The sequence below is a fragment of the Phycodurus eques genome, chromosome 17 (genome assembly GCF_024500275.1).
Source record: "Phycodurus eques isolate BA_2022a chromosome 17, UOR_Pequ_1.1, whole genome shotgun sequence".
Lineage (NCBI taxonomy): Eukaryota > Metazoa > Chordata > Actinopteri > Syngnathiformes > Syngnathidae > Phycodurus > Phycodurus eques.
The window spans coordinates 21,450,149-21,473,006 of NC_084541.1; the positions used below are offsets into that span (position 1 = coordinate 21,450,149).

At 46.8% G+C, this 22,858-nt stretch overlaps 1 protein-coding gene across 3 annotated transcripts in view; it reads left to right on the forward strand.

The window, feature by feature from the left end:
• Window positions 1-2,798: 2,798 nt before the first annotated feature.
• The window catches only part of nup98 (nucleoporin 98 and 96 precursor), a 33,479-nt gene continuing 13,419 nt past the window's right edge, over window positions 2,799-22,858 (forward strand). The window contains exons 1-24 of one of the 3 annotated variants that reach the window (XM_061702380.1): window positions 2,799-2,965; window positions 4,198-4,307; window positions 4,544-4,639; window positions 4,718-4,909; window positions 4,978-5,117; window positions 7,213-7,320; window positions 7,410-7,590; window positions 8,545-8,711; window positions 11,486-11,623; window positions 11,695-11,830; window positions 13,174-13,269; window positions 14,268-14,411; window positions 14,499-14,632; window positions 15,265-15,452; window positions 15,527-15,643; window positions 16,109-16,277; window positions 16,914-17,013; window positions 17,084-17,197; window positions 17,287-17,425; window positions 17,496-17,673; window positions 17,824-18,225; window positions 19,550-19,667; window positions 19,779-20,017; window positions 21,798-21,982. In XM_061702380.1, coding sequence (XP_061558364.1) covers window positions 4,229-4,307; window positions 4,544-4,639; window positions 4,718-4,909; window positions 4,978-5,117; window positions 7,213-7,320; window positions 7,410-7,590; window positions 8,545-8,711; window positions 11,486-11,623; window positions 11,695-11,830; window positions 13,174-13,269; window positions 14,268-14,411; window positions 14,499-14,632; window positions 15,265-15,452; window positions 15,527-15,643; window positions 16,109-16,277; window positions 16,914-17,013; window positions 17,084-17,197; window positions 17,287-17,425; window positions 17,496-17,673; window positions 17,824-18,225; window positions 19,550-19,667; window positions 19,779-20,017; window positions 21,798-21,982 — 3,560 coding nt within the window. In that variant the 5' untranslated portion in view covers window positions 2,799-2,965; window positions 4,198-4,228. The remainder of the gene's footprint in view (window positions 2,966-4,197; window positions 4,308-4,543; window positions 4,640-4,717; window positions 4,910-4,977; window positions 5,118-7,212; window positions 7,321-7,409; window positions 7,591-8,544; window positions 8,712-11,485; window positions 11,624-11,694; window positions 11,831-13,173; window positions 13,270-14,267; window positions 14,412-14,498; window positions 14,633-15,264; window positions 15,453-15,526; window positions 15,644-16,108; window positions 16,278-16,913; window positions 17,014-17,083; window positions 17,198-17,286; window positions 17,426-17,495; window positions 17,674-17,823; window positions 18,226-19,549; window positions 19,668-19,778; window positions 20,018-21,797; window positions 21,983-22,858) is intronic. The other 2 variants (XM_061702382.1, XM_061702381.1) reach the window with 2 other exon arrangements.

A 22,858-nucleotide genomic window follows, 5' to 3' on the forward strand; every position in this document is an offset into this window, starting at 1 on the left:
TCAACAACAACACTGATAACTCACTAAAGCTGATCAGGGAAAATCGAAAGGCCGTGAAAACCTCCCACATTCTACAGAAGGTCAAACAAAAACACCCATAGACACTTTTATGACGTAATGGATGTTGCTTTTTCTTTTTTTTTTTTAATCCCTTTTCTCACTTGAGAAGGATCATTTTTTTTTGTCTCTTTTGTTGTTGTTGTTGTTGTTTTTTTAAATCTCTGGTACATTTCTATCTTTATGTTATAATTGTTGACGTTTATAGTCTGGATGACAATGATTGATTCTTGACATGTTTTACATGTGCAGCTCTGTGTTAAACTCAGTTATTGAAATAAAGGTTTTTAAATAAGGACAATACGTGACAAAACATTATTACACTAATGCTTAGAATACTTATCATTTGCAGCTCATACTAGCATTCCTTCGTGTACTCTCGAAAAAGACAAACAAACAAAAACCCAAAAACGTTTTGGGTTGCGAACTGCATTGAACCCTGACCCTTGAACCCTGACCTCATCCCCCCGTCCCTTCGCGGCCCGGGACGAGCTAACTAGCTAGCTAGCTGCCGATGTCGACACACCTTACTTAAGCGAATCCAATCACCGTGGAAATACGTCCAACGTAAAATACGTCCGGTGTCGACTTTTACAAAATAGTGACGAGGAGGCGGAAAAGGGGTACCAGGACCGGGCACCGGGTACCAGGTACAGGCACCACCTAACCCTATTTGTCAGATCAAATTCATATATACACATCCTTATTCCTAGATACATGAATAGACGTGTGTATGGGGCTCGCATCTTGGATTTTATTGAGGGAAAACACCAACACCAACCAACAAAATATATCAACAACCATAGAAAACAAGCACCTATACAATCTCCTGTCCATATAAAATATCATTGCAGAATCGCGATTTCATGGCAAAGAGAAAAGGATGTTTGCTTTGTGTCAGTTAGAAGTTATTGATCTCCCTCAGGTGCATCCAATTCATTCTGAAGCTTTGCTGCAAATTGGAACAAACTTCGTCACATCCGGTGTGGAGGCTTTATCACGAAAAAGGGGCTCGAAATAATCAAGTTGACATTTCGTAGCCCGATGCCATAATTAGCCCATTTGAATGGCATTTTGCTAATTTGTGAAGCCGTGTGAAATGAGTTCTAAAATCTGCGATCTCCGTTGGGCGGGTCTCGAACCGGGTCCGAATTCCTCTGAGAGGACCAAATGTTTGGAGATCAGTATTCAAGCCAACCGTCTTTTCTTTGCATTTCAACATCCAAGGAATTCCTTCAGCCATTTGTGCGTTTATTGGGGTTTTCCTTCTCTTGTCAGACCCTAACCTGCCTGCCTTTGGTTCGAGTCTTCAAAGAGGACTGATTTGCATCTTACGCGATAAGGGTACCATTTGGGGACCGGGCCAGTCTGTTAGACGCCAGCAGGCGGGTGTGGGTATTTCACGGACACAGAGTGCCCTCCGAATATGGTCGTGTGGAGCGGCCACCTTCCGGGTAAACCCGGGGGCGGGGCTAATTCCACGCGCAGATCATTCAACCTTTATAAACTGGCCTCCGGGAGTTTCGGGGGCATTTTCCTTGTCCTGGCTTTGGAAGCGGCCGCTATGACACTAAATAAATGGAATTGGCCCAAAAGCCAAGTGTCTCCAAGTCTTCCACCTCAACTGCAAGAAAGCCAAAAGACCGAGGATGCCAGTACATGGCGCTGCATACAGTTGCGTACAACGCTGTACGATCTGCTACTTCCGCATTGGGCCAACCAGGTAAAAGGTGAATCGGGAAGGGGACCGTTTCAAAGCACCCGTAGCGACTTTGAACATCTACAATGCATCCATCCATTTTCTCCCGGTTATCCGAGGTCGGGTCGCGGGGGCAGTAGCTTTAGCAGGGACGCCCAGACGTCCCTCTCCCCAGCCACTTCGTCCAGCTCTTCCGGGGGGGATCCCGAAGAGTTCCCGGGCGTGTCCTGGGTCGTCGCCGGGGCCTCCTCCCGGTGGGACGTGCCCGGAACACCTCACCGGGGAGGCGTCCGGGGGGGCATACTAACCAGAAGCCCGAGCCGCCTCATCTGGCTCTTCTCAATGTGGTGAGCGAAGTCGGGGACACATTCAGTCTGTTTTTAAACACGTGACGATGCTTCAGAGTCACCAAAGATGACAACAGGCGTGTTTACACGTATATCATCATATTTCTATCAATAAATTCATTCATTCATTTTCCGTACCGCTTATCCTTACTCGGGTTGCGGGTATGCTGGAGCCTTTTCCCGCTATCTTCGGGCGAGAGGCGGGGTACACCGTGAACCGGTCGCCAGCCAATCGCAGGGCAGTGTAAATAAATAATATACATGTATTTAACTTTTGTCCGAAGCCACCAGCCGTACAGAAAACACAGTTTTAGTAAGTTCGGCTTCAAATCATCATATAATCAACCCTAGTTATGATCGTTAGCAAAGCATACGTTCCGCATATAGCGGATTGCAAGGGAACTGGGAGTAACCTTCACAGGTATAAATATTTTGGGGGCTTTTTTTCCCCCCAAATGTTCTGTATTGATAGTACACTCTTTGGCGTTGACACAAGAAAATGTCAACTTCACAAAAATCGGTTGAGAAATGACAAAAGTTGCGCCTTAATTTCAATGTCAATGCAATGTCTTTAATGGGAACGTCGACCTCCCCAACATGGCCGCCACGGAGGCACGTCGTGTAACCGGGTGTGACGTAACCACGCACAATTGAAAATGCGTTATGACGTGTCGTGCACAATTGAAAATGCGTTGTGACGTACGTTGTCCAGTTTCCCTCCGCGCTGACAAAGCTAGCAGCCCAGCTAGCTACATGTCACGCTAGCGACACGTTTTCGAACCCTGTTGCCCATTATTGGTATTTAATTTATTTCGTTACAACAGAGAGGTTGGTGGGGGAACCGAGAAAGTCCTCGCCGAAGGTAAGTCGCGTAACAGAAAGGCCTGTGCTGTGTTTAGCTCGCTCGCTGTCCCGCTAGCTACACGGCTAACGTTACTTGGGACTCTGGAAACTTTCGTGACAAGGACTCTCTTCACGCACCTCGGTGGTGGTGCGAGCAGACGTGCAAAAGCCACGTCGTGCGAGCCCCACGTAAGACGAAAGTCACTTTGTTGACGACGGGCGCGATGAGTTGGGCAAGCTAACGTGCTAGCGGGAAGTCAAAAGTAGGCTACAGCATGCGAGGCTCCACCGGCTGTGACGTCAACAGCTTTATTACACAAAAGCATCCTGGACAACTGCTCAAGCGGGATTTCCTTCAGCAACTCCAATTGGCGATGGACAAAATTATGTGTCATGTCAAACAATGGATGGCAGAGCAACTTCTAGCACGCTGACCGTCTGCCGTTTACGTTTTTCGATTGTGATGTAATTGTTGAATTGGTCGAATATGCAGGTATGTGTGATAAATGTCAGATGAATTGATTCGCATGAGACCGGCATTATCAGACAGATGTTTTCAGTCATTCACTGAATTCAAATGTCTATGTTAACATGGAGGACTGGCAGGGAATTACTTTTAAAGACTATTCCGGTGATGTCATTTTCCCCTGAAAAATAAATATTGAGAAAATTATGTATCTTTAAAAAATGAAACCAATATAATAATTCTTATTGCACCAAGGTTTTTGATTTGAGCTTTTTATAAAATTCGAGGCTCAAACGTTCATCTAGGGCTGCAGCTAATGATTATTTTAATAATTGATTAAACTGTGTATTACTTTTGATGAATCGGATTGAAAAATAAAACAACTTTAAAATTTCTGTCCCTTTATTAAAAAATAGGACATTACTTCAAATTGACACTGCAGACAAAGCACACACATAAATTTATTAGGATTCAGTTGCTGGTTTGGTCCCTAACTTTTCAGAAAATTGGCAAAAATGTTGATTGTTTTTTCCCAAAATATAAGCAGATGTTTGCAAATGTCTTACTTTGACTCGACACAAAAAACATATATTCATAAACACCCAGTCTGCTTTCATGGAGGACGACACAAATGATTTGGCACTCAAAACATGCGTCGAAAAAGCAAATTAAGAGCTGAGAATGAACAAACTGAGCAGAAGTTGAACTAAATACTGAGGACAATAGTTATTTTGGGTTCAGGATACACAGGACATGACGTCGACTTGTGCTTTGCTTGTGTGCAGTGAACCCGTGCTGGCCTGCTAGCAGGGCAAGATGTTCAACAAGTCGTTCGGGACCCCCTTCGGCGGAGGCTCGGGGGGCTTTGGCACCTCGTCCACCTTCGGGCAGCAAAGTAAGTTTAGCAACCTTTCGTCAAGTGACCGCCCGCCGCTTTCGAACTTTTAGACGAACGGGCTCGCTGTGAGAAAAGTCACTCGGGTCGGTCGCCGCGTGTCATTTCGACAAGGCGCTCCAGACGGCGGGCGGGGGGGGGGGGGGAGCGACACCCGTCGGGGGCGCGTGGGCGTGGTTCATTATTTTTGGCGTTGGGCATATTGGGCGACATCAGCGTGTGCTCTGTGTGTGCAGACGCGGGCTTTGGGACCACGGGGGGGTTCGGTACGTCTGCGTTCGGGGCGACCACCAACACCGGAGGGCTCTTTGGCACCACACAGAATAAACCCGGTTGGTGGACTCTCTTGTGTTGCCGCGCTGGCGCTCACACACACCGAGCGTGACGCCCGCCTCCTTTCTCTCGTCCAGGCGGCTTGTTCGGAACCAGCACCTTCAGCCAGCCGGCGACATCCTCCACCAGCACCAGTTTTGGCTTCGGGGCCCCCAGCGCCACGTCCTCCAGCCTGTTTGGCAACACGGCGGCAGGGAACCCGGCAGCCGGCGGGCTCTTCTCCCAACAGAACAATGCTTTTAGCGCCAACAAGCCCACAACCTTCGGAAGTGAGTCACGTTAGCAAAATACAACTTTGTGCTTTTGATGTGTTGACAGCAGGTGTGCCTCCGTGCAGGCTTCGGGACCAGCACCACCAGCGGCGGCCTCTTCGGGTCCGCCAACACCACCTCCAACCCTTTTGGGGGGGCCACGTCCTTGTTTGGCGGCTCGGGCTTCTCTGCCACGCAGCAGCCCGGAACAACTGTCAAATTTAATGTGAGTAGATCTAGTCCAAATGCTGCGATATTGTGGGAAAGCTCACGGTATTGCAAGAAGGTTCACGGTACAGGCAGGGCAAAGAGGCGAAAGCAGGAGAACTGAAAAACCTCTTTCTTGCTCTTCTTCTTCTTGACTCTTCTCAATAGGTCGTCGTCGTTTCTATCGGTTTTCCCACGGGTTTTTGTGAAAAAGGCGGCTTCAAATCGTATATTACCGTGCACTTCTATCCCCGTCCAGCCAATCTTTACATCCATACACGTTACCTCCAAAACACTATTATTGCTGCAGCAATAATATATGCTCACAATAACAAAACTGTTCATTGAGAAATTGTCCAATAATTTCACAGTATTTACTTTATTGTCATATTTTTTTATTAAGAAATTGGATACTGCCTACTAAAAGTGTTTGCTTTGCTTGCGTCCCAAAATTCAAGTCCAGTCATTAATGGGGAGTCGGAATCCTTATTCTTTCTCTGTGTGATGTTCTTTGACCCACGACTTTTGACTTGAGATAAACACTCACTAGTATACCACTAAAGAGGAATGCTGTTACAATATGCATAAATTATTCGGCGGATCATCTCTCTGAGGGGGAGCGGCGGTGGCGGCCCGCGGAGGGCCGGCTAGCGCGGTCGCCACCGGCCGGGATGCGGCTTGGCGAAGCGGAGGTCCACGAGCGGCCGACGGGTCAGCGTTTGCTGGGACGGAGGCCGGTGCGAACGATATGGCGCCTCTCGCCCAATCGATTGCGATGCAACGCTCGGACCGGCGTCGCGGCTACGGTGTTGCCTAGGGAGGGTCTCGGGGCGGCGAGTTGTTTCTGCATCACTCCTAACGCGGCCTTGTGGTCACGTGGGCCAGTCAGCCAATCGGTGCATTGTTTTTTGTGACGCACCCGCATGGTCGCATGGGTTAGGCGTCAACAGCAACACTCCCTCCGGCACTCTTGTGGCTGGCATCTTTAAATAAATATTAACATAAATGATCGCCCATTATTATATTGTTTAAAATAAAAAAATAAAATGTATGAATATGTATATTAAGTTTGAGAAGGGGGGAAAGAAGACGTTCTTAACTCAACTTCATTGAAAAGCACTTTTAAACAACCACAGCTGCACGGTGCTTTAAATTTTATGAAAATTTAATGTATAAACAATTAAAAGTGGGGCAAATTAAAGCAATAGCTTAATAGCAATGCTAAAAACAAAACACAAAAATAGTAGTCTCATGCTGAGTTGAAAGCCAAAGAATTGAGTTATCACTACTGTAGTATAAGATAAGAAGAATCACCTTTTTTATGGTCATGAACATGCATGCAAAGCACATGAAATTTGTTCTCGGCATTTTACCCATCACAGTGAACACATACACGTTAGTGGAACACACCGGAGCAGGGGCAGCCGAAGCGCCCGGGGAGCATTTCGGGGTATCGGTGTCTTGCTCCAGGACACCGCAGCCGTGAGTCCGGGGGATGTGGGCGGATGGTCCGGATAATGCAGATTAACAAAGTACATTTATACATCGCATCTCATCTCAATCTCATTGTACTTGTATATAGTGACAATAAAAAGGCATTGTTTTATTCTTAAATTACGTTATATATATGATAATAAATGATGGTATGATACTTTTAATTATATTTTATATGTATAAAAAGGCATTCTATTGTACGACCAGTTTGATATAAAATACAATATACATAAGCAGGGGGTCCCCGCTCCAGCTTTCCATCAGTTTGGGGATCCCTGGCCTGGAAGTTGTTGAAGGCCCTCGATATAAACCATTAAAAAAAATATCAGTTTCGGTATTGGCTTGCAGCAGGAGCAAGTTTTCGGTTATTGATGGGGGGAAAAAAAACTTACCGTGCATCCCGAAGAATAACTACCGTTTTACAGAGAGAAAACGGTTTGAAATAAACAGAAATGACTAATGAAGGGGCTAAATTAAGATTTAACACATTTTTACCAATAAGACTCTTTAGTAGGCCGCATAAATTGATGCAGGCGTACAGAGCTGGACCTCGGGCTTTGATTTGACACCTACGGCTTAAATGAGTGTCCAAAGATTACGTCCATCTGTGTTGCACTCAGGCTCCAACAGGAAATGACACCATGGTGAAAGCCGGCGTGACCACTAACATCAACACCAAGCATCAGTGCATCACCGCCATGAAGGAGTACGAGAACAAATCCCTGGAGGTGACTCTGCAGGCGGACCAGCAAGTCGGCGCCGGTGTCTGCTCGGTCCCATCTTTGACCGCCTCGCGTTTTTCTTTGTCTTGCTCCAGGAGTTGAGGCTGGAGGACTACCAGGCGGGACGGAAGGGCGCCACCAACCAAATGCCCGCCGCGACGGGCGGCTTGTTTGGCGCCGCCGCCCCCACGTCCAGCGCACCGGCCGGCCTGTTCGGCTCTGCGGCGTCCAACAACAACTTCTCGTTTGGCCAGAATAAGAGCACCTTTGGTCAAGGTGAGCTCTGCTAAAGGACAGTAAACCGCCACCGTTTGCGGCTGGCTGATGGGACTAGTGAAAAGCAAAAGTAACAACTGACGCCTTCGGCCTAAAAACGACAGTAGGGGTCGAACAGACTCGACGACGCATAGACTTTGCCACGCCGCAATGACGTTTTTTTCTTTTGGACACGGGTGCTTCGTTCAAATCAGCAGGTGGTGGGTTCGCCCAGCAAGTGCAACAGAGCCTCAAGTGTGGAAATATTGGATTCAAAATGAGACCGGTAGCACAGTCCCTTTCAAAATATGACATCTATCCTCAAATTGAACAAAAGCACAAGTGTTACAAACATCAAACTTGGAAAGGCAACCGCTCGCGCTAGCTGCAAATCAGCCATCAGCAAATTCACCAAATGCCCCCCACGAACAGTCCAACGAAACGGAGACGAGTCGTCGTCGATCAGTCACCTCTTTATTGTCAAAATGAGCAGTTGTCAAAGAAAACATAAATAGCATTTCTGTCAACCAGCACACACTTTTTTGTTTTTTTTTAATTGCCGCACAGAGTGAGTTGAGAAAAAAATGACGTCATCGCTTAGTCGTCTTGACTGTCATCACCGTAGCCTCGACTGCAAAAAAATTACGGCACGGTGAACCCCCGTTTAGCGCAAGGGATTACGTTCCAGACACATCCACAGTAAGTGAGAATCTGCAGTGTAGATCCGTGCTTCTGAACTTGTGGGTCGCGGACAGCTAGTGTGGCAAGATGGCCAACTACCTCACCCTCCGGCCACTAATCCATTACGTACACAAATGCAGTACGGCTCAACCTCTGGCTAGCGGATGTCATGGTTAGCAATATGCGTTTGCCGGTATGTCGCTAGTCTAATTTTTGAACCGCGACTAGGCAGGGATTCACTGTACCACCACGTCCTTGCCCAGTGCTCACGCCAGCCGTCCTTGTCCCCATCAGCCTCGACGGGGGGCTTCAGCGGCACCGCGGGGGGCCTGTTCAGCCAACCCAACCAGCAGCAAGCCGGCAGCCTCTTCAAGCCGTTCGGTCAGGCCACCACCGCTCAGAGCAGCGGCTTTTCCTTCGGGAACACCAACACCATGGGCCAAGCCAGTACCAGCACCATGGTGAGACGCACACACAACATACACATCACCCGTCACCTCCTGTTTTTGACATTTTCTCGCGCCGTCAAATTATTATTTTTTTCAATGTCTTGAGTCACTGCATTATCAGGAATGGAGCTGATCATCGTTACCTTGTTTTAATGGAACACAACTTCAAATTGTGAGCAGAGGACAGTTTCAGAAAACTGCAGGGCAATTCGGTGGCTTCACGTAAGCCCGTCTTTCCCATAAAAGCAATCTCATGGCGCGCCACCAAACAAAAGTTATTTCACTATTCACAAGTGTGAATGAATCAATGAATCAAGTGTGAATAGTGAAATAGTGAAATAAAAATCACAAGTGTGAATAGTGAAATAATGAGCTTTTCTCAATTGTAATTGTGGGTTTAAGTCAGGGCTCTGGCTGGGCCATTCAAGAACAGTCACGGAGTTGTTCTGAAGCCACTCCTTCTGTGCTTAGGGTCATTGTCTTGTTGGAAGGTAAGCCTTCGGCCCAGTCGGAGGTCCTGAGCACTCTGGAGAAGGTTTTCGTCCAGGATATCCCAGTATTTGGCCGCGTTCATCTTTTCTTCGATTGCAAGCGGTCGTCCTGTCCCTGCAGTTGAAAAACACCCCCACGGCATGAGGATGCCACCACCGCGCTTCACTGTTGGGACTGTATTGGACACGTGATGAGCAGTGTCTGGTTTTCTCCACACATGCCACTTAGAAATTGTTGGCCTTAATTCTATCTTGGTCTCATCAGACCAGAGAGTCTTGTTTCTCACCATCTTGGAGTCCTTCAGGTGTTTTTTAGCGAACTCCATGCGGGCTTTCATGTGTCTCGCACTGAGGAGAGGCTTCCGTCGGGCCACTCTGCCATGAAGCCACGACTGGTGGAGGGCTACAGTGACTTTGTAGAACTTTCTCCCATCTCCCGACTGCCACAGTGATCTTTGGGTTCTTCTTTACCTCTTTGACCAAGGCTCTTCTCCCCCGATGGCTCAGTTTGGCCAGACGGCCAGCTCTAGGAAGGGTTCTGATCGTCCCAAACGTCTTCCATTTAAGGATTATGGAGGCCACTGTGCTCTTGGGACCCTTAAATGCAGCAGAATCTTTTTTGGTAACCTCGGCCAGATCTGTGCCTTGCCACGATTCTGTCTCTGAGCTCTTCAGGCAGTTCCTTTGACCTCATGATTCTCATTTCCTCTGACATGCACTGTGAGCTGTGAGGTCTTCTATATAAAGGGGTGTGGTTTTCCAAATCAAGTCCAATAAATCTAATCAAACACAGCTGGACTCCAATGAAGGTGTAGAACCATCTCAAGGATGATCAGAAGAAATGGTCAGCACCAGAGTTGAATATGAGTGTCACAGCAAAGGGTCTGAATACTTATGGCTGTGTGATAGTTCAGTTTTTCTTTTTTAATAAATCAGCAAAAATGTCAACAATTTCCTTTTTTTCCGTCAATACGGGGTGCTGTGTGTACATTAATGAGGAAAAGAATGAACTTAAATGATTTTAGCAAATAGCTGCAATAAAGAAAAGAGTGAAAAATTGAAGGGGTCTGAATACTTTCTGTACCCACTGTATATTATCTTTGCTCTGTGGGAACGACGACTGTTACTGGAGTTTATTTGGGGACCCTCTCTGCCCCTTAATGTTGATAATTACGCTGCGTGTCTTCCATTACAGCTCACAACCTGGTATTACACTGAAGCCCCGCATGTCTAAATTCGGACTTCCCTGTGTACTGTAAACACTAGGCTTTACACGATCAGGATTTTTGGGGCCGATCAGCAAGTTTAAAAAAACGATCACAAAATGGAGCAATGTGTCTTTTTACATGACTTGTTCATTTATTGTATATACTTGTGTATTTACTGTAAACATTTATTTCAGACTTACTCTTAAAATTAAAACATCAATGACCTCTAGGGGGCATTCAAGGATTGGCCACTGACAGAAGTTTAGGTCAAATCAACATTACAACATGACAGAAATAATTGGTGCTAACTTACTGTAATTAAGTTAGCGGTACTTTATTGCAATGAAATTACTTTAACAAATACTGTTTATGACATGCTTACTCTAACTTTCTCACTGTCTCCGCTATATGGACGGGTGTTGTCCAGAGTTTGCGTCCGTTTGGCTCCCCCCCCCCCCAACGCTGCCTTGCTTGAACGCCGCATGCTCCTCCTTGTGTACATTCTTCAGGTGCCCGATCAAATTTGTTGTACTGAAGCATTTACTTGACGTTCCCCACGATGTATGTCAGTTGTGAACAGACTCCAAATAACTTTGTTGTTTGTCTGAGACACCGCAAAATAGTCCCAAACCGACAACATGTTTTTTTCACAGACAAGATTGCAAAACACTTTATTGGTCGTCAGGTAGTTACAGTACTACGCCACAAGACACGTGATAAGACAAAAAATAAACTAGCTTTTGGATTGATAAGCTACCGCGACGCGGAGTACGTCTTTTGCGGGGCATTGATCGGATCGGCGAATGATGACATGGAAGCCGATCAGCATAAAATGATAATTATCGGCCAATATCGATCAAACCGATCAGATCGGTGTAAAGTCTAGTAAAAACCCATCATAAAGATGGCTTAAAAAGCTACGATATAGCGTGGGCATGAATGATGAGCCGTGATATAGCGGGGGGACACGTTTGCATTTGTTTGGAGGTATGCCCTGAGAGTTTTTTCCTTGGCTCAAAGGTTGGGGAAACACCGACGTAATTGATCTTGTTGACAATCTATGTGATATCTTTTTCCGCTGTTCCAGGGTCTGTTTGGCAACACGGCAGCGTCTCAGTCGGGCAGCTTATTTGGCACCGCTCAGACGAGCACCGCCACAGGCTTCGGTGCCGCCAGCGGGCTCTTCGGCCAAGCCGGCGCCGGCTTCGGGAACGTGGGCACTCAGGTAAGATTGACGAGCAGAAAAGTTGTCAAATGACACTGGCCGCTGCTTACGTGTGCCGATGCCTCTTACAGCCGAGCATATTTGGAAACAAAGCGAGCGGCTTTGGCACCACCACTACCAGTGCCCCGTCCTTCGGCACTGGCGCCGGACTCTTTGGCAACAAGCCTACGCTAACGCTGGGAACTGGAGCCAACACTTCAACATTTGGTAAGAGCAAAGGCATAACACATTTTCCCACTTGCATTTGGGAGATTTCAACAGTTTTTTTGTAAAATTCTGAAACCAAGATTGAACCTTTTGGCCATGATTCCAAAAGGTATGTTTGGTGCAAACACGCAAAAGAACACCATACCTACAGTGTAGCATGGCACTGGCATCATCATGAACAGGGGCTCTTTTTAATGATCATCTGGACCCTGGGGCCTTGTTCAAGGCGGAGGGGATTAGGAATAGGGTTGGTCGTTTTACTTTCGTTCTCACCGGTGTCGCGTGAAGTTCCCTTTCGTGCCAAAATGCTGAGTTCAAAATAAAAGAGGACATGCTTAAAACAGGAAATCAAGTTAAAACCTGCACATACAAACCATTTGACATTGTAAATCAGTTGCAAATAACTATTTTAACAATGCAATATTTAACTTTTAGCGAAACAAAAATGACTGAATATTAAGCCAATTGGGTCACTTCCACACACGCTGCCTGCACACTGTTCATAGGTTTGATATTGATACTGGTTATAAAGATTCCTGAGTCAAATTTTCATTTTATTTTATGCTGGAGGCTGCTAAGATAATAGATGTTCATAATTTGGACACCTTTTATTTATTCCATGCAAACCTTTTTGTCCCGGCCCCCTGAAAGAATCTGAATCGAGAATCGTTTGGATCCGCAATCGATATTGGGACCCGGAATCGGGAGCGGAATTGCTCAAATCCAAACGATGCCCAACCCCATTTAGGAACAGTTCCAAATAGCTGTCAGTGTTAGAAAAAAAACCTTCAGGCTTCTGCTCGAAAGAAAAAAATGTCAGTAAAAGCCTTCTAGAACAGCTATGCATGGTAGGTTAATTGAAGACTCGAAATTGCCCGTAGGTATGAATGTGAGTGCGAATGGTTGTTTGTTAATATATACCCTGCAATTGGTTGGCGACCAGTTCAGGGTGTACCCTGCCTCTCGCCCAAAGAGAGCTGGGATAGGCTACAGCACGCCCGCGACCCGCATGAGGAGATGCGGTACAGAAAATGGATGGATGGATCTTGGTGTCATTTATTTATTTATTTTTTTTAATAATTAAAAAACCTGGCCTTTTTACAGGGGTGTGTGGACTTTATAGCCACTGTTGCTGTGAAACACTGAACTTCCTTGACACCAATTGCTACGTTCCTATTAGTCAGGTCTTTGGCACCATATTTTGGCATTTTAGAAAGCACAAAAATATGTGGAGAGCTGTGAAGAGGCGGGGATTGACTGCACTGAATTATAACTTATCATAAGGACAGCAACGGCATGTTACACTGTTTTTTTTCATTATTATTTTTCAATTTTGCTCTCAGCCGGCTTTGGTGCAAACCCTGCTGGAGGGAATCTGTTTGGCAACAAGACGACCGCTGGAGGGCTTGGAACCGGACTGGGAACCACCTTTGGAGCAGGTATTGGCGGGTCCACAGTGAGGTGATCTCTTGTGATGTTCTTTCGGGCCTTGCTTAAACATTAGCCATTTATTTTAGCTAACCATTGATCGTTTCATTGGTCATTTTTACCAATGTTTTACTGTTTCTTTCGATTGTACTGCTTTTCTTTTAGTTTATACGGTGTCTTTGCGAGCCCAGAAAGGCACATTTAAATCTGATAAACTACATTGGAACCTTGGTTTTCGTAAGATTTTGTTTCCCCCAAAATTTTGTGCCAGCTTTTGCAGAGCCATTCGGTTTTCTTACAGTTCAAAAGCGCCTGTACCAAGCTCGTCGCTCGACTCCGTCACTCATTTCCTGCAATCGAGTGCCCACGCAAAGCATTCCATGCGTACGTGTAACTTAATTGAGCGTTTTCTTGCGAACGTGTTGTCTTGCCGCGTTGCGTCATGGACGCATCCACCAATTTCCGGTCTTTTGTCTACTAGTGTGGTGGGCCTGTCTCGGTGTTTCCTCTGTCTGTATTTTTGATTTGTTGGCCAAATGTAAGCCCTGTGTTACGTACGGGGTCCAGCACATTCTCACGTGAGTGAGCAACACTGAGCATCACGTGGCACATACCAAGTCATTCACTGCTTATCTGCAGTATAAGATGTTACCAATAGTGGGTGCTAACAGACCCGTGCTATCCGTGGGCCATGGATAGCGAAAATCCGGGAATAAAGGTAAAAATGAAGTGCATTTATCCGTTTCATGAGTCATTTATAGTCATTTCACATAGTTTTCTATAAAGTAAAGTTATTCTCTATAAAAATATATATTTTGTTAATATTCTTGTGTGGCTGGAACAGATAAATTAGATTTACATTATTTCCAATGGGCAATATTGGTTTGGTTTTTGTATAATTTGGTTTTAGTCAGAAAAAACAATGTTCCACTGTGTTAATGTGTTCATCAGAACAGTTGACATTCTTCTTGCGTTCAGTTAACTTTTGATGGGTCTGTTGTTTGTCAAGTAGTGGGCGCCGGGACGACGTCACTGTTTGGGAATAACCAGAACAAATTGGGCTCCACGCTGGGAACGATGGGAACGTTTGGGGCAACCGGCTTCAACAGCGGCACCGGCGCGATAGGCTTCGGAGCGCCTCAGCAACCTGTCGGTCAGCATCACGACTTGTATTTTTTAGTGTGTTTGATGATCTGTGCCGCTCCTGCTTGTTCCCAATTTTTGACTTTTGTCCCGCCAGCACTCACCGATCCGAACGCGGCCGCAGCCCAGCAGGCCATGCTGCAGCAGCAGTTCAGCGTGCTGGCGTACTCGCCCTACGGGGACTCGCCACTCTTCAGAAACCCTCTGTCTGACCCCAAGAAGAAGGAGGAGGTGAGTGGACTGTCCTTCCAGCAAGAATTCGCAACCTGTTTTCACTTCAGGAACCAACCTTTCCAGTTTGAAGTGGCCGGGGCCCCATTCAGATATTTAATGGCTCTAATCCTGGTTTATTAGCACAGTGAATCGCCTGCATCGTCGCAGTTTGGCTTTTGCACAGTTGCAGATTTTTGTTTTGGAACCTTTCTTTTGTTACTTAGGTTTGGGATCATGTTGAACAATCATTCCCTTAACCCCACTGCACACAGAGTACGACTTGTCCTGTCACACAACCTGAGGGATTTTAAATTTGAATCCCAGGTGTCACAGATGGAACATCCAATCAAAAATGGCACGCCCTATCACATCTCAACAGACATTACATTTTTTGGGTACGAGCGAGATAAAGCCACCTGCTGCCAAGCTGTTTATATAAGGATATATATTGTTCTACAATAATACCCATTTATGATATCACGTGCAGCTGTGGCTAAAAAGCGAAGCATGGAGAGTCTGTTGTCAAAATTTGTTAGCGAGTATTCAGTTTCATCCATTCAGCCGCGTAGCTCGGTGTGTTGCGGCTCTCGAGGTTCTGCAGCCAACAAACATGCTTAAACGGTCCGTGTTGTGCTTTTGTCCCATCACAGCGTCTGAAACCAACCAATCCGACAGCCCAGAAAGCTCTGACCATGCCCACACACTACAAGCTGACCCCCCGACCGGCGACCAGGGTCCGCCCCAAAGCGCTGACCTCATCGGGCGGCTCCAAGTCGCAGCTTTTCGACGGCCTGGATGACGATGAGCCTTCGCTCACCAACGGAGCCTTCGTTCCGAGGTGACTGTTGCCATGGGAGCGACGTGGTAAAGTGAAGATTTCATGGCGACTGAAGTGTGCGTGTGCATCCGCAGGAAGAGCATCAAGAAACTTGTGCTGAAGAACTTGAACAGCAGCCAGTACAGCAGTCCCGCAAACAAAGACGCAGACGATCTGGCCTCGCCGTTGGCGTACCCTCAGAACGGACACAGGTCCCCAACTTTTGCGCATCGTAGCTGCACATTTTGTAAATTCTGATTTTAAAGGTGTAAATAATACACTATAGAGACGCTAAATCTAAAATATCCATTGAAACTTATTGTATCATAACCTGAATATATGGGGTCTGTACCGGTTCTGACAGGCCCACCACGAGTCACCCGAGTAAGTCAAATATTTACTCTGAAGGCTTTCATGTTCTTGATGTTGACAATTACGCTGCATCTCTTGCAGTAGACCTCAGTAATGCCTGGCATGCACAACATGGCGCGAAGCTCTAAATTAAAATGAAATCATTTTGTGTCAGTTATTTAGTCATGGGCCTCAAATTTATGGCCGGTAGACCCTCCGGGTCCGGTCACCCCGTGTTGAGAACCATCGGCTTAAAGCTACGATCCAGCCGCGGTCCGCTCGATGCCGTGCGCGCCGCTGACGTCGTCACGCTTGCTTGTGTACAGCCAAACGGAGGACGACGAGCCGAGGGCGGTGCCGGCTGACGACGCAGAGGTCACGCACTTCTACGTCAACCCCATCGCCAAACCCGTACCGCAAGGCCGCGCCCAGGCCAGCCTGCAGGACACCATCTGCGAGCTCAACATGCACAAGGCTGCCAGGAACGGCCTGGAGGTTAGGCCGTTCGACCGCTTTTGACGCTGGCTTCGGTGTCGTTTGCCCGCGAGTGAGGGGGAGAGAGATTGGTGGGCGGCCCGGTCGTTGTGTGCTCGAAAGAGCGAGAAGGAGAGAGAGTCTGATTTTGTGTGTGTGAGTTTTAGAGAGATGTCATTAGGAATCCCGTTGCAAGATGACTGGCTTTTGCATCGCGGGAAGGGCTGGCTATACAGATGGAACTAGACGACCATCCTAAATATGTTTTTCATATTCGTACGAAATAAAAAAACGTTTGTGGTTAAGACAGTTGAGGCTGGGTTAAGGTTTAGTGTTAGAGTTGGTGGGATTCATAATAATGCCGCCAGACTTAAGTCACATACTTCACTTCTTTTCCCATCTGGAAGCATTTGGGCGTGTTCTACCAGGATACAGCAGGCAAGGACGCCTGTCCTGCAGCCAATCCTGATTGGAGCAGAGAGTGTCCTGCCTAGAACACAAGTGGGATTCCTAAATGTTTTGGAGTGGTTGTGCGAGTCGGCGTTTATGCATTTTTTTTCATGATGCCGTGCGTGTGTGTGTGTGTGTGTGTGTGTGTGTGCGTGTGTGCGTGCGTGTGTGTGAGATTTGTTGGGACATTTTGATGGCGGCCCGCAGTTGAGCAGCGAGGACGCATCGGCATCTCTGGGCGAGGAGTCCCTGCAGGAGGAGAGAGACGACGTTCTACACGACTCCAACCAGCTTCCTCACCCCGCAGGTGCGACAGCTCGCGCCACCTTCGTCTGTCCCGCCGCTTCCTGTTTGACGTGGGCACTTCCTGTTTCCAGGCATCGTGCTCAGGCGTGTGGGTTACTACACCATCCCTTCCATGGACGAGCTGGCCGACATGGTGGACGACGGCGGCGAGTGCGTGGTCGAAAACTTCACCATCGGCAGGAAAGGTATCGCCGCGTGACATCTTTGAGCGCTCAGGCGTGTGACCATTGACTGGACGCCACGCTCAAAGCCGTGACGCCATTGGCCCTCGCAGGTTACGGCTCCATCTTCTTTCCCGGAACGGTGAACGTGACTGGACTGGACCTGGACCAGATCGTTCACTTCAGACGCAAAGAAGTCATCGTCTACCCAGATGATAAGAACAAACCGGCCGATGGCGAGGGGCTCAACAGGTGAGTTAAGCCGGCCGGTGCCCTAATCGCTCGCTCGCTAGGCTGGTCTGATGTGCGCTGGTGGGCGCAGGCGGGCCGAGGTGACGCTGGACGGGGTTTGGCCCAATGATAAGACGAGCTGTACGCAAATCCGAAGCCCCGAGCGCCTCACCGACATGAACTACGAAGGCCGGCTGGAGAAGGCGGCGCGAAAACAGGGAGCGCGCTTCCTGGAGTACAGACCAGAGACCGGCTCCTGGGTCTTCGAGGTGCGTGCGTGCGTGGGTGAATTTGTGTACGTGTGTGAGGGAAGAAGGACTTTGTGAGGATGAGAGTGCGTGCGTGTGTGAGAGAGAGTTGGCCTGCACGTGTACGCTTTGTAGTCTGACCAATCAACGTGTGCTCTTCCTCTCCCGCAGGTGGCTCATTTCTCAAAGTACGGCCTGCAGGACTCTGACGAAGATGAGGACGTTCCGCTCAAGACCGACCCCAAGAAGCTCAAGACGATGATGTCAATTCCTGCCTCCAGGCCGCCGCAGGCTCAGGTAGCGACGACGCTACAGAACGGCCAACTGGCTGCGTTCTTCCCATCTCATCAGACGACAGCGGTCGTGGAGCTGGCCGGCGGCGTGGCGGAGTTGGACAGCGACATGGCCGACGTCACCCAGAGCTTTCCGCTCGAGAGCGCGCTGGGAGACGAGGACGACTGCGGAGGAGAGCTTGCGGAGGTTTCGGAGGACGCCGCGGGTGCTGAGCAAGACTTCGTCTCACCATCGGGCCGTGTGGCGTCCTCCCTGGGCATCAACCCGCATGCCCTACAAGTACGCCTTGGCCCAACAACACAAATCCCAGCCTTTACTGGCCCTTATGAACACAACAAAAGAAAAATTACAAATACATTTCCCTCATGCATTGCCACTTTGCTACTTACCTAGTTCATAAGTCAATTTACCCTAATTTCTCATGTATAATGTGCAATTTCCTACCCCCACAAAATTTGTCTAATGCATAGGTATTGTAAAACTTTGAAAATTCTTTCACAATGAAATGAGGTATATTACTAGATATATATTTTAGAAAATAAAAACAGTTTTAATATTGTGACTTTATAATTTTGTATTCTATTAAGGTCTAAATACTAACATGTATTTACTACTGAATAATGTGTTTAATGTTCTGGCTATGATGCACCCTAGTGTTTAGTTTTGACACTGTGGCTCATGAAGGTACTTTCCACCTCCAACATGCACATTGACCCATGAGCAGACTTGCACAACGTCGTGAAAGTAGACAGGTCATCTGTCTGGATGCCACATTCACTCCTGGTGCAACATAATAATTTAAAAAAAAGTTAAGACACATCAAGGTGCAGAGGGGGGGTAAACACGCACAAGGTCTATTAGCATTCACATTATTGCAACCATTTATGTGTTTAGGGTCTAACTGACAGAAGAGAGCATTTTAATAACTACGCAACGGCGCTAGGCACGCAATCCTCTGCCATGTTTTGACGGTGTTGTCATCGTATGAGTAGAAGACTTGATTTTTGGGGTCAACGTTGGTGGTGCGCATTCGAGAGCGTATTATACACGAGAAATTACGGTACTCATTTGATTTCATTGAAATGAAATCTAATTTAGGTCTGTCAACAATTTTCTGATGAATCCGACAAAATGTTTTTAAATTTCTCTTTATTCATTATTTCAAATTGACAGTGCAGAAAATAAACATAAATTGATGATGATTGAGTTCCTCGTTTGGGGAACTCAAAACACACACAAAACACAAAAATAATCAGTCTGCTTTCCTAGAGAACGACAGAAATTGGAGACTGTTTACACTAACGCTATGAACGAGTCAGTGGTAGGTCAATTCAACTCGCGAATGAGGGTGAATCAGAATTTTCGCATTCGAATCACAGCGAATCAAGGAACAACATACTACTTACTTTATCCTGATGAGAGCTGCAACTGTTGCCATGCGCATTTACGTCAAAAACACAAAATTTTCCACAATTATTGTTTATGGGTGCCGCCATTTTGACTTAGTGTGCATCGATCTGCGCACGTACGCGTCGCTACGCCGCATTTGAAAGTTGACTATGAAACTTATACAAAATCAAAAGGTCCATTTGTTTGCTTTTAGATCATGAAGGCGTCTCTATTTGCTGAGGACGAGGACGAGAGCGACTTCTTCCAGGATCACGTGAAGATCTCTTCGGACTTGTCCTCTCCGCGCCTCCTCCTGCCAGGACGGCCCTCGGGTATGAACTTTGAACTTTAATGTATAATGTTACTGTACGGTGTCCCGAAATATTTTTCACGTAGAACAGACATTTCATCCACGTCTGAAAAGTTTTTCCCTCCGTGGGCAGTGGGCGGTCTCCTTCAGACTCGCTTTTCCTCAGGCCTGCCCTCCCAGCTCCCCGATTCGCCTCGCAGGCCCGCTCTTCCTCTGTCCCAGGTCGAAACTGCCCGCTCGGCACACTGGGCGGCGCCCCCTCCGCCCTCCTTCTTGCTGCCCCCTAAGCCTGCCGAGCCCCCAGTGAGGACAGTCGGGATCCGGCGGTTAGGAGGCCCCGTTCCCCTGGAAGAGTCGATCACGCGAGGAAAGGCAAGTGCTGGATGGATGGATGGATGGATAGATGGATGGGTAGATGGGTAAATTGCAGTGACTCAATGTTCCAGGGCTGAGACTCATTGTGTCCATCACATGTGCATCCCAAGACTCACATAGTCTCAAGTGCAAAATGATCTATGCGTATAGAAAACTCTGTTGGTGTGTCTAAACTTGTCAAGCTTCCAACACGTTGGCATTTGTCTCCCTCATAATTAGCGTGGGGCATTGTTTGAATTTGAGCGATTCCGGTTCCAAACGATTCTCGATTCAGATTCTTTTGGCTGGGTCAAAAAAGTTTGCATGGTTTAAATAAAAGGTGTCCAAATTATGAAGATCCATTTTCTTAGCAGCCTGCAGCATGAACTAAAATGAATGTTTGACTCTGGGTGCTTTATAACCAGTATCAATATCAAAGCTATAGACTAAAAGGCAATGTGTGTGGAACTCACCCACTTGACTTATTATTCATTGTTTCGGCGAAAAGTGAAATATAGCATTGTTGAAAGTAGTTATTTGGGACTGTTTTATCGCGTCAAATGGTTTTAACCTCCTGGTTGCAGCATGTAGCCTTTTATTTTGAAGGGTAGGCACCGGAACGCAGCATTTTGACGCAACACCAGTGAATTTTGAAAAAGAAACTAAACCTAGACGGCAAGAAAAGGAGTAATTAATGGAACCAAATGCTGTGTAAAACGTTGATTCCTTTACCGACCCACCAATGAGGCACGAGGTTAGTGTTTGTGATAATGTGAGACAACGTTTGTGAATTTTGTCGTAATTCATTGTGATGTAAAGGGTATAGATTGACCTTTGGTGATGTTTTAGCTCTGTGTTTAGCTTGTAATGCAACTGTTTTTACTTTCTTTCCAGGATGGTAAAATAATATTTTTTTTATTTTTGTGTCTGTCATCAGCTCTTACGTTGGTTTGAAGACCAAAATAAACGCTAACAACCATCAGTGCAAAAGTGCAAGCAACTGTTCAACTTGTTAGTTGCCTCAATGTTGGCATCGACTTATTTTATTATTTCACTCACCCGATTGACTGAAGTTCTGCGCGGTTTAGGCTGAGGCTCAGAGCACGTCAGACTTCTACACATTGTGAAAGCCTCCTTTGCACAATATAATCTTAATCCAAGTGTTACGCTGAGTTGACTGGTCATTTATTTTAACATAGTTCACACTTTTGTTCGCCGCTGCCGTTGGGCACAAGCACGTCTTCGTGTGCGTTCTTCGTTGGCGGACTGCAGGCATCGAAACTGGGAACCGAAATTTTTTAATTTTAACGATTCCGGGAGAACCGGATCGTTAGTCCCGGTTCCAATCGATTCTCGATGCCTAACCCTACTCATAATGGACGTTGCAAGCCAAGATTCACCACCTCATTATCTTCTACTAAAACTGTGCTAATCTCCAATCCAATGCGATGCAAGGCTGCCTCCTACAGGATCTGTTAGTCATGACAGTGGTTTCTAAAACTCAATTTCACAGACAAGCTGAGCGAAACCCTCTTCCATGCCAGCCCGTTGGAAAACGTTGACAAATATATACGTCGTGGCAGACAACTGTTAGATTCCACTTGATGAATAGAAACGTACAGTGAATAACTTAATTTAACTTAACTATAATCCCCTCGCATGTGGGCAAGGAGCGCCATCAATTTTGCATGAGTGTCAGTTTATGACACCCCTGATTTGAAGCCCTGTATTGTGTTTAGCCTTTCTTTTGTTTTATTCTACTTATTTATGTGATATAAATCCATTTGCTTGCTTGCAGGAAAACTTGCTGATGGATGCCAGCCTGAACGCGGGGCGCTCGTTCCGGGTGGGCTGGGGTCCTGGTTGGATGCTGGCGCACTGTGGCAATTTGCTGAGCTCTCCACCGGACAAGGAACTTTGCAACCAGCAAGTTGCAACCAACACGGACTTCGGTTTCCTGCCAAAACCTGCCAGGAACAAACCGTAAGACACGCATGCTCACCAAGGTGTTTATACTGTGCTGTGAGAAAGTATTGGCCCGCTTCTCAAATTCTTATATTTCTGCATAGTTTCCCCACTTTTATGTTTAAGGTCATCAAACAAATGTGAATATCAGACAAATATGCCCTGAGTGAACTTAAAATACCTTTTCACGGCACTGTAGTTAACCAAAACCAACAAAATGACCAGAACTGGAATAGAAAACTAAATTGTAAATGGAATCAAAATAAAAACTAGTGTATGATAACTCTTTACAAAACTAATTAAAATGACGGCTGTGGCTCAGTTGGTAGAGTGGGTCGCCCAGTGACCGAAGGGTCTGCGGTTCGAATCCTGATTCCGACAGTCTGCTGACCAAGTGTCCTCGGTCCGAGACATTTGCCCCCAGTGGACCTGATAGCACGTTGCATGGCAGCAGCTGCCCGTTGGTGTATGAGTGTGTGCTTGAATGGGGGAGCATCTGTAAAGCAGTTTGGGGATTGTGACGATGTAGTTTAGGTGCTAAATAAAGACCCCTGTCTCACTGGCCTGGAGACTCGTTGGCGACCTGATGGTGACTCGAGTCTCCACTGCTTGCGGAGGCGACTCTGCGACGTCTCCCGGAGACTACCCGGGTCGCCAAAGAGTCCCGATGAAATCGAACATCGATAGAGAATCAGGAAAAACAATGTAGCTCAACGCCACAAAACTGCAATCAACTGTCTCCCAAATGTATGTGGACATCTCTACTTATTCCAACTTCAACCTCCGAAAATATCATTGCAATCGCCCCAATATTTCGGGTTTTATGGATGTTAAAAGAGTTGTCCTCATTCTAGTACTATTCCAATGAAGTTGGGACGTTGTGTTAAACATAAA